The 13,095-nt window shown below is 39.7% G+C and overlaps 1 protein-coding gene across 2 annotated transcripts in view; it reads right to left on the bottom strand.

The window, feature by feature from the left end:
* Window positions 1–2,288: 2,288 nt before the first annotated feature.
* The window catches only part of LOC117382488 (semaphorin-4G-like), a 66,366-nt gene continuing 55,559 nt past the window's right edge, over window positions 2,289–13,095 (bottom strand). The window contains exons 16-17 of one of the 2 annotated variants that reach the window (XM_055227153.1): window positions 8,276–10,215; window positions 2,289–3,018 (exon numbers count right to left, since the gene is read on the bottom strand). In XM_055227153.1, coding sequence (XP_055083128.1) covers window positions 9,227–10,215 — 989 coding nt within the window. In that variant the 3' untranslated portion in view covers window positions 2,289–3,018; window positions 8,276–9,226. The remainder of the gene's footprint in view (window positions 3,019–8,275; window positions 10,216–13,095) is intronic. The other variant, XM_033979677.2, reaches the window with a different exon arrangement.

Below are 13,095 nucleotides of genomic sequence, written 5' to 3'. Positions count from 1 at the left end.
CATTTCTGTGTGTTATCTACAGTAAACCGTCTCCATCTCCCAGTGTAATATTTACTTGCAGTTGCAGCAGCCGATCACAAACTCCTCTCAGTTCAGATCCACTGTCTGCTGTACACTCTTAGACACTGTAGACACTACCACATTCCACGGCTCCGCTCCAGTCCTGGACAAAGCCCACTTGTGTTTCATCATGTCCCCCCCAAACAACCCCACAGCACAAATGCCTATTCCAATCTCAACTGCGGAGGAGCCATTGTCCCGTGGAGTTTAGTTTTACAAAAGATTTGTACAAGCGTTACATGCAGAACAACAAAGCAAGAGCGGGACAGAACAGGAAGGAAGAGTCTGTGAATATTATTTAGATTATAAATATTAGCTTGTGCTGGTGCATGCATTTGGCTACCATGCGAGTACAGTTCATCACAGTTTGTGCAAGTAGAGAGCCCCCTTCAAACCTGGCATTCAAATGTAGAGTCACTGAGTCTAATTGTGTAATATTGTGATCTGGGGACATTTGGAGAAGGCTTGGCGAGTATGTTCGGATATGTGGAGGAGGGAGAGCAGGTGCGCATCCTGGCTTAGAACAGGGGAGATGCTAAAATAGGTTTTTGTCAGAATCTTGTAGTACATCATACCAAATTTGTGTAGTTTTATTAAAGTGGAACTAAACATTTAATCCACCTTTTCACTACTAAACTGTGTATATGGTGTTTTAATAGCATCATCTACTGTTCCTTTCTGGCCAAAAACAGCTACATCTAAGTTTGTTTTGCCTTCAGTGACCTCTGCGATTTCAAGTAGTTGGTGACATCACAAAAGACTGCCCTGATTACAGCCAGGTGTTTCTGGTTACAAACACCTGGCTGCAGGGGTGGAGTTTGAAGCGTGGATACCTGTTAGACCAATCAAAGTGTTCAGACTCCGCCCCTCTTCCTCCTCACTCTCTTATTAATCCTCCAGGTACTGCCCAGTTTAGCGGATCTATTTGAAATGTGGTTGTGGGCGGAGTTTTGTTGGATTTAAGTTTGTGGATCTTCTAAATGCCTTACAATTTCACCTAGGATGTCCTCATTAAGAACACTGTTTTAAAGGTGCACTATGCAACTTTTCCGGTTGTATATATGAGGAGATTGCTTTATCTTGAATGTTCCGCAGCATCACATTTAATTTACCTCTTTTTCATTCATTCAATTCCATGTTTTATTGCTCAGATGTGTTGTAAACCATGTTGAGTGGGTTCACCTCTTCACAGATCTGACCTGTAACATGGTCCGGAGCATGCTTGTTTTCACGGAGATAAGTTTAATGCCATACAGTGGAACATTCTTGGATATGCCATAACCTCTCCATGCAGACAAGAAGATGGTGGATCTTCCATCTGAAAAGTTACATAGCGCATTTTTAATGACAGCCTAGTGTGTTGGAAATGTCTGAATAAATATGTAGAATAAAGTGAATTTGTTTATTATTATGATCTTGTAACTTCCTTAAAATATATTTGTTCTTTTTAACCTATAAAAAACATACTTACACAGGCCCCCTCTAATATAAATGAATAGGAAAATGGTCCAATTCTGGGCCCTTACGACCCTGAGGCCTGGGACAACAGACCCCTTTGTCCCCCCCACATCGACTCCCCTGTCCACAGTGCTACTTTAATTGCTGGATGACTTATTTGTTTCTATTTGCTCTTCGTGAGTTAAAACAGAAAGATAACAAACCTTATCCACAGATGGCAGAACATGCAGTTTTAGTTTAGCTCCTTTGCTAACTTGGAAAATAATACAGTCATGTTTATTCTTCCAGTCTGATTATGCAAAGTTATGCATTTGTCAGACATTTCAAATGACTTTTGGAAACCATAGCTTTGGCAGTACATTGTGTCTATACATATTAATTTATCTGAGGCTTAGGTTTGTGCTCATAATCCACCAACAGAGGGCACAAGGACTCCACTTCCTAACCCACAGAATCTAAGCGCTACATAAACAAATATATACTCCAAAGAAAATATGCATTAAAGGTGCAGTATGTAACTTTCTGGAGGCGGCACGTCACCTGCAGGACTCCATGGAAATGTTAAAACCATACCATGGAACATTCCTCATGGAGATAGATATGTTTTATGCCATAGTGTGGAAGATTATAGCCAAAGAAACAACATTTCCATGGAAACAACCAGACGCGGCTCTCCCCCAGGCCAAGTAAGAGTCAGGTTTGTGGAGATGCAAACCTGCTCAGAAGAAGGACGCATGTTTTTCAATGGAATAAACACAACCAAAATGAAAAAAAAACAACATTTTATTTTAGTCTATTTTGGCTAAAAAGTTACATACTGTGACTTTAAATGATTTTGACCTTTCAGTTCTTAAGATTAATAATCATGTCTACCTCTTAAAGTTGTGAAAAAACAGGGAGAAATAGATCCATTACTTTTGATTTGTGAACAACATTAAAAAAACAAAAATCTGTGTTACATAATTTTGTACATTTAACTGTTTACATTCCAGTCATTTGTCACATTTTGCCAGGTCTGAAGGGGGCCCAAGTCTCACCAAGTGGCACTTTTTTAACGTCAAAATCGACAAGAACCTCCAACACAGGACGTACAAACTCCACAATAAATACACTTTGATTTTTCACTTTCATAAACTGGCTCACGAAGCAGTAACGGCAAAAACCTTGGCACTTTTCTTTTTACGATATCGTTCTTTGAAAACAACAGTGACGGAGCAGGATTCATGCAGCAAGAACAAAAAGAGTCATTTGTGTAGAATTTGATCGAAGAGGCTGGTTTCCGACTGGAGAGGACTAGGCCAGGACGTGGAATTGGACTAGGCCAGGACGTGGACTTGGACTGGGCCAGGATGTGGAATTACGTGGAATTGGACTGGCCCAGGACGTGGAATTGGACTAGGCCAGGACTTTGGATCGGGCGTTAGCTTTTTGTGGATTGTGGGGGTGGATCATTACAAAGGTCCTCGGTCACTGGTCTGTGGAGAGTGGTGGACATCAGCCCTGTAAGACAAACGCACACGTGTGATTAGAGCAGGAGTCAACACCGTGGCTCAGTTGGTTGAGTGTTTGGCAATATATTGATTATCAATATCAGTTTATCAATTCATTATTATTATTATCACTATTATAATGTCATATTGTATCGATTAGTGATGGACCTTGTGTACGTGTCTTATCTTTGTCTTCATTTCAAAATTTAAACACAAACATTGCATATTAAGGTAATAAAACACTAGAACTACAGAAGCCCAAGGCAGTCAAAATGCAATATTGTAAAAACTATATTGTGCTAAACAGATTTTGCTTTTAACTATTGAAAGCACTCAGACTCCTTTTCACGGGCCCCTATTCAAATACAGAAAAAAAAAGTCAATTTAAAACATTAAAAACAGGTGCAAGTATGAGTATAGTAGTTTGTTATCAGATTATTAAATTGCGTTTATGGCACCAAAGTATCCAATTTTGCTTGCCCTTGAAATATTTTCCATTTTTGGGAACTAAAACAGCCAAAAGCCTTTTTTCCCATCTCAGTTCTGGTGCGGCCAGCTGTTAGACTTATGCAATCATGAAATGTTGTATTAAATGTTTCCGTGTCAAAGTTCAGAGATATTCCCGCACTCTATCAAGTAGTTCCTTATATATCAATTTCATACAGTGTTGTTCTCTTCTGACAGATAGCGATGGCCAACCTACTTTTTCATATTGTGTAAAGTGATGGGTTTTAAATTCTTTATCTGTTATGAAACGAAGGGCTGAGTGAAACAGTATCTAAAGGTTTCAAAGCAGAGGCTGAAGAGAATAACAGGAGCAAGACTACAAAGATTATTGCAAAGCTTGTCTCACATTTAACTTGACTTTTTTTTAAACATAATTTTTAAATGCCCATAATATCGCTCTTTCAGTATCTCTTTCGGTAAACTAGCTACTATAGGTCTAACTTCATACAGACCAAACACACGAGACTCTGCTGAGGTGAGGTGACTGGAGTTTCCTCATTATCAAACCACACCGTGATATAAAGTGTGACAGACAGCACGCACACACACACACACACCCACACACACACACAGACACACACATGTCCTTGCTCCTGTCTGCTACTTTCTACTAGGGCAAAGGTTGCAACTGTCTATAAGAAGACACTATTTCAAGGGCCCATATTACGCTATTTTCTGAGCCATGTTATAATGTTGTTACCTCCTCAAAAACAGACGTGGAGTTGTGTTTCATTTCATTCACACATGTTTAACACATAACTCCTGCATATTCACTTAAAAACTACCACCACATGACATCACAAGGTAGAACTGAGCATTTTGAGCATTTTGAACACAACTCAAGGTATGTTTTTGATGAGGTAACAACATTATAACATGCCTTAAAGCTCACAAGAGTCAATTTTGTGTAACCCCTCTAATTTGTGGGTTGTAATCTGGTTATGAGCGTCTTATGTCATCAGCTAACTACAAAAATATCCTGCAGTTTTTTAATATAAACATTATTAGCCATGTAGTTTTGACCTCTGTAAACATGTTCTGAAATGCGGGGGATTCTTGTATTAATTTGGCAGTTAACATTTAAGTCTTCGTTCAAATGTTAATGCTCTTGAAGTTATGCAGATTTTAAAACACAAAATGCAAATCTCATCAGACTATATCTTTGAAGACTCTAAATTAGTACTTTTCTAGCAGCAAACGTTTACTCCAAGAAGTTTTTTTTTGTTGACAATATGAAACGATTTGAACATTTGTGTTTCTTGCACCGGTCCTTCAGATATAATTAAACTTACTCTTACTTCAGTGCAGTGTTTCACTAGTCCACCCACCTCTGTTGTTTTAGTGTTTCCAAAATTGTTCTACATTGGTTTGTAGCATTGTTGAAAGTCCTACCAGCCATAACAAAACTCCATGTTGAATCAGTTTTTCTGTCTTAAGTCACAAGACCACACCAAAGCGTAGTAAGAGCTAGCTTCATGGTGCTACGACGATCATTAGCCTACACTAAAGGCTTAGAGTAACTGCACAGAAACCCCTGCGAGCTTCAACTCAAGCCACAGCCTGCCTCATCTTTGATCACAAACATAGACTAAAAAGCTCTGGTCTTTTTGTCTCTCTCTCCCCCTCTGCCCACCCCTCCCCTCTCACTGTGTTTCCCCTCTCTCAGTCTGTTTTTCTCTCACTCTCGCCCTACCTCTCGCTCCCTCTCTTTTTGGCCCTCCCTCTCAGTCTGTTTCTCTCTCCTCTCTCTTCCTCTCTCTTGCTCTTTGTCCTTCCTCTCACTGTTTCTTTCTCCTCTCTCTTTGTTCCCCCCTCTCCCTCTCAGTCTGTTTTTCTCTCACTGTCTCCCCCTCTCTTCTTCTCTCCCTCTCTCTTCCTCTCTCACCGTATCCTCCTCTCTCTTCCTCTCCCTTGCTCTTCCTAGCTCCCTCTCTCTCACTGTCTCCCCCTCTCTCTTCCTCTCTCCCCCGCTCTTCTTTTCTCGCTCTCTCAATGTCTCCCTCTCTCTTCTTCTCTCCCTCTCTCTCACTGTCTCCCCTCTCTTCTTCTCTCTCTCTCTCATTGTCTCCCCCTCTCTTCCACTTACTCCCTCTCTCTTCCTCTCTCATGTCTCACCCTCTCTTCCTCTTATTCCCTCTCTCCCCCTCTCTCTATCTTACTCCCTCTCTCTTCCTCTCTCCCTCTTTCTCACTGTCTCCCCCTTTCTCTTCCTCTCTCCCTCTCCTCCTCTCACTCCCTCTCTCTTCCTCTCTCCCTCTCCTCCTCTTACTCCCTCTCTCATGTCTCCCCCTCTCTCTCACTGTCTCCCCCTTTCTCTTCCTCTCTCCCTCTCCTCCTCCTCTCTCTCTCCCTCTCTCTCTCATGTGGACATACATATCACTTTCTCTTCCTCTCCTCCTCTCTCTCTCTCTCTCATGTGGACATACATATCACTCCATGTGTGTAAAGTGTGATCTGTAAAACACATTGATGTCTATGGTGAATCTCTTATATAGAAATCTCCTTCCTGTCTTTGCTATTTCACTGCTATAAAGGAAAAATAACTCAATTACACATTTCTGAATTCAAGTGTCACGAATAAGATTAGATTTTAGAAAATAATAAGAGCTGTAGATATAAAAGGCTGCAGGCTTAAAAGTGATCCTCCTTCCTGCTGGGGATGTGGCAGATGTTGTGTTTAACAGCTGCCTAGAATTAAAAAACAGCCTGCGTGTTTACTGACACAGCCACGTTGGACATTGCTCAGGTTGACAAGTTTGTAAAAGACAACTCAGAAATACTTTGCCTTTGTCAGTCAGATTAATGTTACATCCAAGTAATCGTAGTGTTTTACAGAATTTAAAGGTGTATTAAGTAGATTTTCTGGTTGGTAGAATGTTACATAATTTACAATAAAACCTGCCTATCTTGCATTTCAATTATAGTTGTTTTAATTGCAAAAAAACAAAACAAAAAACATACTGCAAATGGCTTTGACTCTCCACAGATCTGGCATGTCATTTATCAAGCGTGTGTATGTACAAAATGGGGCCAAACCGCAAAATGTTGCGTATGTTTCACGTTAAGTTTGGGATCTATAAAAAGAGAACTTCACAAAACTCTGCACCGCGTATGTTGTTTTCAGACACGAGGCAGAGAGATAAGTATTATTACTCACAGAATCACACCTGTCTGTGAGGAATAAACAGGTTTGTTTTCATATTAAATAAAGCGTCCAAACATGACAAATGCTGCTGTCGTATGCGCTACCCCTCCTCTGCCCCCACGTTCATCACAACTCCACCTTCACACGCAGCACTGGGGCAAATCTGCCATATGGAGGGGTTTATAAATCTGAGTATTTTTCTACATATGTGAAGTTTGTTCCACGTATTGTTTTACAAATGAGACCCCTGACCTGTAACTTGGCTTGGCAGATCTGGTCAGTTACAGATTAGACGATAAGTTTAATGCCTTAATGTATGCCACATTATTCCAGGCAATTATATATAGAGTCCAGATTAAAATATTCACTGAATCAGAGACTTCAAAGCTATCAACTATAGGGCTGACCAATGTAAAGTCCCTAGAAAATAAATCCTTTATGTCAGGACTTAATAAGGTCTAATGACACTGACCTGCTTTTCACCACTGAAACTTGTCTGAGCCCAGATCACCATCATGCACCACTGAATGAAGCATGTCCTCCAAATTATTCATGTATCAGTCAACCTCAATTGTCTGGTCGTGTGGGCGGAGTTGTGCTTATATGTAAAGAACAACTAAAGTGCTCCACTCTAGCCTGTCAATCATTTTTATCTTTTGAATATTTGATGTTTCGTCTATGCTGCAAAATCAGAGTCAGCATCTTTGCTTGGAATGTGCCACAGTATTAAACTTATCATCTGACCTGCAGCTGACCAGATCTGAGCTGTAACTTGACAGGTGACCATTTTAATAGGCTGTCAACTGTAATTCCATTGTAAATAATTTGAATATCCTTGGGGGCTGCTCACACCAGTCACACCACAGCTGCTTGTTACGACATCTTGTGCATTGTTTTCATAGCATTTTAGACACTGACACTGATCAGACTTGAGGGCTCAGGGCTTTAGTCATTTAGTCGGTTAATCACCTATAGTGTCTTAGTTGACCAAATGAGTATTAGTCGACTAATCATTTTATTTAGATTTATATGTGGCAAAAGCACACATAGAAAGGACAAGTTATTGCTAAGGTATTGCTATGTAAAAAGGGAGATTAAACGCATGATTCACAAGTTGAATATGTCTTTAAATAAATACTTTTTTCTGCATAAATAGTTGTTTTTTGCATGAACTCCCATGCAGGTGTAGTCTTGTGAGTGTAATTTGGGTGAGATACTTTGCAATATGTAATAATTTTGAGAGCTTTTGCCACTCCCCGTTTTTAATTGACCAATGAATCTGCAGGACATATCTGTAGTCCACGAAGAATCAGGCAGATCATACACACAACAAAAGCTAATATCCACTGTAGATTTTCTTAACATAGCTTGAATTCCAAACATACATTTTGAAGTAGTCAAAAATACTAACAAAGTGAGTGTTAGATCTTGCTCAAGGACAAAACATCAGTACCATGGGGAGCACTGCTTAGAGCCAACATATTTAAACATGCTTCATCATCTTTAACACATTTCGGCACTGCTAATACCTCAGCTAATGCATGTAGTTAAGTGCTTGTTTGGCAAAGTGCCGGTGGGGCCATGTGGGAAGAAGTGGCTGTAAAAATCTATTTACCTTTTTCTGGTTTATGGTGGGCTGCACTCCCCCTCTCTCTTCTGCTCTCAGGTGATCACATCCTTGTAGTCTGTAGTACGAGTCCCACATCCAACTGGGCCTCCATATCCAATTGAAAAGTTCCAAAGAAATGTGTATTCGATTTTGAAACATCCACGAAAAAGTTCATTTGTTGTTTCATTTAATTTGAAAAAATCCTTCATCGATACCGTTAAAGTGCTTCTTTCGAAAGTTAATACTGACATAAACATGAGCTGTCAATTTGGGTTATTAAAAATGGTGAAATAATCTCTATTCAAAACATTAAATTCTTTATAGAAATAACACAATATATTAACAATTTATGTTAACAAATTGCCAGTTATATATTAATTATCCATTTATATTCACATAGTTATAGCCACACTTCAACCTCATTAAATAATGATTAGTTCACCATTTTAAAAGTAGCTGGTGTCTACTGTAAAGTCGCAGTTAGTCTGTTGATTTGATTAAAAACACTGCAAACCAAAGTCCTCTTCGGCTCTTGGTTCACTAAATATTTATAAAGACTGAATGACACTCTTTAAAAATGCATAGGCCATCTGTGTAGTTGTCAGTGCAAACAAACTTTGGCTAGCTGCCCTCCGGTTCCCTCATCACGCCCAAATATGGTGTCTCAGTAGCGCAAGTCCATCACGCACTGTACTCCTATGTCGTCAATACAGTCTGTAGTACTGTTTGTGCTTGAGATTTTAAAACTGCATAATGACGGTGTTGTGTTCCTCTGGGCTGGATTGTGATGAGGTAGAATCTTTAGTAACCAATTAAAATTTTTTTGAGTGGAATTGAAAGCAGGAATGTCTTAAAGCGTACCTCAAAATTCAGCTCATTGTCCTTGGCAATGATAAACCTAATAGGCACTTAAGCACCAGACTTAAAAAAATGCAGTCCTCCCACCACTAGGTGGCGCTACACAGAGCTCTCGTCTGGCCTGGGTAGTATCTGTGTGTGTTTTCTCTTTTCTAACATCTTATTCAGCTCATCTGTGAAGGAATATCCGTTCGGCGATGTGTTAGCTGAATCACTCTGTCTTAGTAGCACATAGCTATTTCCGTTTATTCTTCGAAGCATGCTAGGTAACGTCGTCGAGAGCCCGTTAGTGAAGTCACAATCAGGAGACATGTGATTAGGCGTTGGCGGAAGGGGTGGGGCCGGTGGTGGTGAATCCCTATTGGGCGTCGTGTGCCCTTCTCCTGGCACAATCTGGAGAAAACCGTCATTTTGAATATCTCCGTTGTGATGCTTGGCGGTACCATTAGCATAGCCATTACAATGTGATGAGATCGTTTTCAGCTCCATGGAGCTTCGGTGCTTCCTGTTTTTGTTTCCTCTTTTGTTAGGAGGGTAGGCGGCAGCGGCGGCACGCAACGAATACTTCCCCCTGTTGCCAACGCGTAGACAGAATCCGACGTAAAGTAGCACAACAGTTAACACGATGCACAGACCTCCGAGAATGGTGATTAGGGTCAGATACAAAGCCTCCATGTTTTTCGGGTCGAGGAGGTTGGAGGTGGGCGGGAGTGGTGCGGGGAGTGGTGTTAGAGTGCGCTCTGTTGAAATAGTCTCCTCTGGTGTCGGTAACGTGAATATGTTAAAATCCTCAATAGGTTCGATATTGTGCACAGCAGGCATGTCGACTTGAACGGTTATGTTATAAGATACGACAGGCACCCGGATGTCGTTCTCCACGCTGTAGCAGGTGTAGAGCCCACTTTGGTCGGGTTTGGCGTCGATGATGAGCAGGCCGTCCGTGCCCGTGCGGACCCCTGAGCTGAGACCGTAGCCCTGCAGGTCGCGCCCGTCCTGGCTCCACGCGGGGGACGCTAGGTTGGAGGTGAGTTCACACTGCAGGAGCACGTCGTCGCCCACACGCACTGACCTCCTCTTCTCCACCACCGCTGGAAAAGAAAAGAATATACGCTTGGTTTAATAGAATAGGTTTATGCCGGTTGCCTTAAATGATTTCTGACAAGTGTTGGATGCGTTAGCTCCAAAGTCAGGATTATTATTATTATCCCATAGCCTATTTAGCATATCTTCTTATCATAAAGGATGTCATTGTGTCACATTTTAGTGCTGTGTTATCACCATTATTGTATGTAAATGTTAGATAAAACCTGCTTCCTTATAGATATGACTTAAAAAAAAATTACGCTAGTACAATGATAAACTCAAAATAGAGTTATGTAGACTTATACATTTTCAGTTCAGTACACTACCAGTCAAAAGATTGGACACACCGTCTCATTCAGTGTTGTTTTTCTTTCTACATTTTATATACAGACATTTTTATATTCATATCCTCAAAGTATCCATTCTTTGCTTTGTTGAAAAATATTTAGTAATTATTTAACTTTGTTTCTTTGCTACTAATTATTCCATGTATCTTGCATCACATATTTGATTCCGTATACATCTAAAATGCAGTAAAAGAACATTGAATGAGAGGGTGTGCCCAAACTTTTGACTGATAGTGTAAATTGTCACTAAATTCGTAATTAATTCATAATTTCTTTCACTTATAATTCGTTAATCCAAACAGTTTATCATGATAATTTATTTTTACACTCTTGGCAAATATTTCTCCAAACCATATTTTCATAAATTTTTTATATTTATTTATTGTACATTTTCTTTGTGCTAACAAATTCCTGCTATTTTATTGTACTACGATTAGATTTGAGCTGTAAAAGGTTGAGTAATTAACTTCTATGACTCATTATAGAGGCAAATTAACTACTATAGTGTTTCCTTCTGCTATTTACTTATGGCAGCACATTTTTAACAATATTGTAATGATCTGATATTTTGTGTTTAGTTCAGAGTCGACACCTTTTGTTGTTCTTGTATCTGTTTATGTGTTATTTTTGTTGCTAATGTATCTGCTTTTGTATGTGACACTTGGTTGCTATGCCGACAAGTTGATGTGAGGCTCTATTGGTCAATGGCTGGTCTGTTTTGGAGACTGGCTCTAGTGAGTTGAGACTGCTGTTGCTTTGCTCTTGTTTGGGTGGATTACAGCCTACAGTAGCGCTTGTGTTCAGAAACTAAACTAACAGGAGAAATTAGGTGTATTTCCTTACACTTAAATGCTACAGTACAGCATTTTGAATAGCTGTTTTAGGGATAATCGTAGGGTTATTGTCAGTGGCATAATTTAGTTTGAATATTATCGTCTATTTTTTCTTTAACAGTATATCGCACATAAAACAAATGTTAATGTGACTTGCCTATTATTGCCATATTCTGTAATTTGTTATTCCAGACATTTTATTATATTATCTGAAGGTTGGCGGTTCGAATCCCGCTCTTGACATAAACATCATTGGTAGAGCAGTCTGAGCCACTGACCCACAGGTTGGTGGTGAGAATTTATCTCCAAACCATATTTCCTTACTATCAAAAATAACAAGTTAAATTATGGACAAGCCTGACTAATTAAAATGACTTTCCACTCATTATGATCACACATATTAAACAACTTTGCTCTATTTTTCACACATGACCATCTGTTGCTTAGCCGGGTGTCGTTTGGCGAATGATCTCACTATGTCTGTGTTTATATCAGATCTCCAGCGTTGATTTGTCATGCTTCTCCGAGCTGTAGTTCATTTCTCACCACAAGACCGGATAACTTTCCCTAAGCCCCACCTGTATCCTGCTCCCTGAGAGGTCTGCATTATTAATGTGGCTCTATTTTGGCTAACTTTGACCAAGATCAAATGTTTTCTCCATCCGATTTGACACGTGATCGTACCGGATTGTTAGCTGTGAAATATAAATGCACACTGTAATAAAACATTCATGAGATATTTCATGTTAGAATCTCATTTTCTTTTTTCCCCCCTGACGTCTCTGTTGTCATCAGCTGCCTGTAATATTCTCATTTGTCCTCTAGGGATGTCAGAGGTTTTCCAATTTATTAAGATTTAAAGATGCCGCAATACAGTAATATGAATCTTTGAAGGATTTGAGAAGAGCCGATTTCTATGGGGTATTAATTGTTAAGACACGATATGTTACTATTACTATGTTAACTTTTATTGTTTTGAAAATGCTATATTTAACAAAAACAGTGTATTAACATGTTCAATCAGTTTCATTTTCACACTTGACGCTCTTAGTGCCCCTTGCGCTAAGTCACTCCTCCTTCAGAGCGCTATTACAACACAGTCATTCTGCTAATGAAACTGTTTGTGAAGTTTTTTAGTAGTGTACTATAAAGAGGGTTTGAATAGGGCGTGGTATAGATTGTTAGATTACTCAAATACGCATGAATGACATCTAAAATCTCTTGAGGCATGTTTTGTTATGTCTGGCCTGTGTGATTTCATTCCACTGTCCCATGTTTTCCTGGTCACCTGCAGGCTGGAGCTCCACCTCAAGCTCCGCCCACCGCACCTGTATGCCGTCATGTATTGCCGGTAATAAAACTTCAAAGCATGTACGCCTCTCTACCTGCATTTTTGGATCTGTTCTCTGAAGTCTACCATGTTTTTGATGAAAGAACAACGTTATGCAAGCTCCAAAGAGTCTCTGTTTTTGTCATTACGTAACGTTCATAAAATTACAATTGGAATAGTTGTTAAAATAATCATAGCTAAGTAATCCCCCACTATCCCTATCACTATCTCATATCTTAACATTTCATTCAATTCAACTTATTAATTTCCCATTACGTTTTAAAAGCCAACTCACTCACATGGCCCAATAAACTTGCACTGTAATATGTGTTAAAACATATGAAAGTACTTTGCTAATGGAGTTGTACAGGAGGA

This window comes from Periophthalmus magnuspinnatus, chromosome 15 (genome assembly GCF_009829125.3).
Source record: "Periophthalmus magnuspinnatus isolate fPerMag1 chromosome 15, fPerMag1.2.pri, whole genome shotgun sequence".
NCBI lineage: Eukaryota > Metazoa > Chordata > Actinopteri > Gobiiformes > Gobiidae > Periophthalmus > Periophthalmus magnuspinnatus.
The sequence above is the reverse complement of the archived record's forward strand: the minus strand, read 5'-3'. Positions and strand labels throughout refer to the sequence as shown.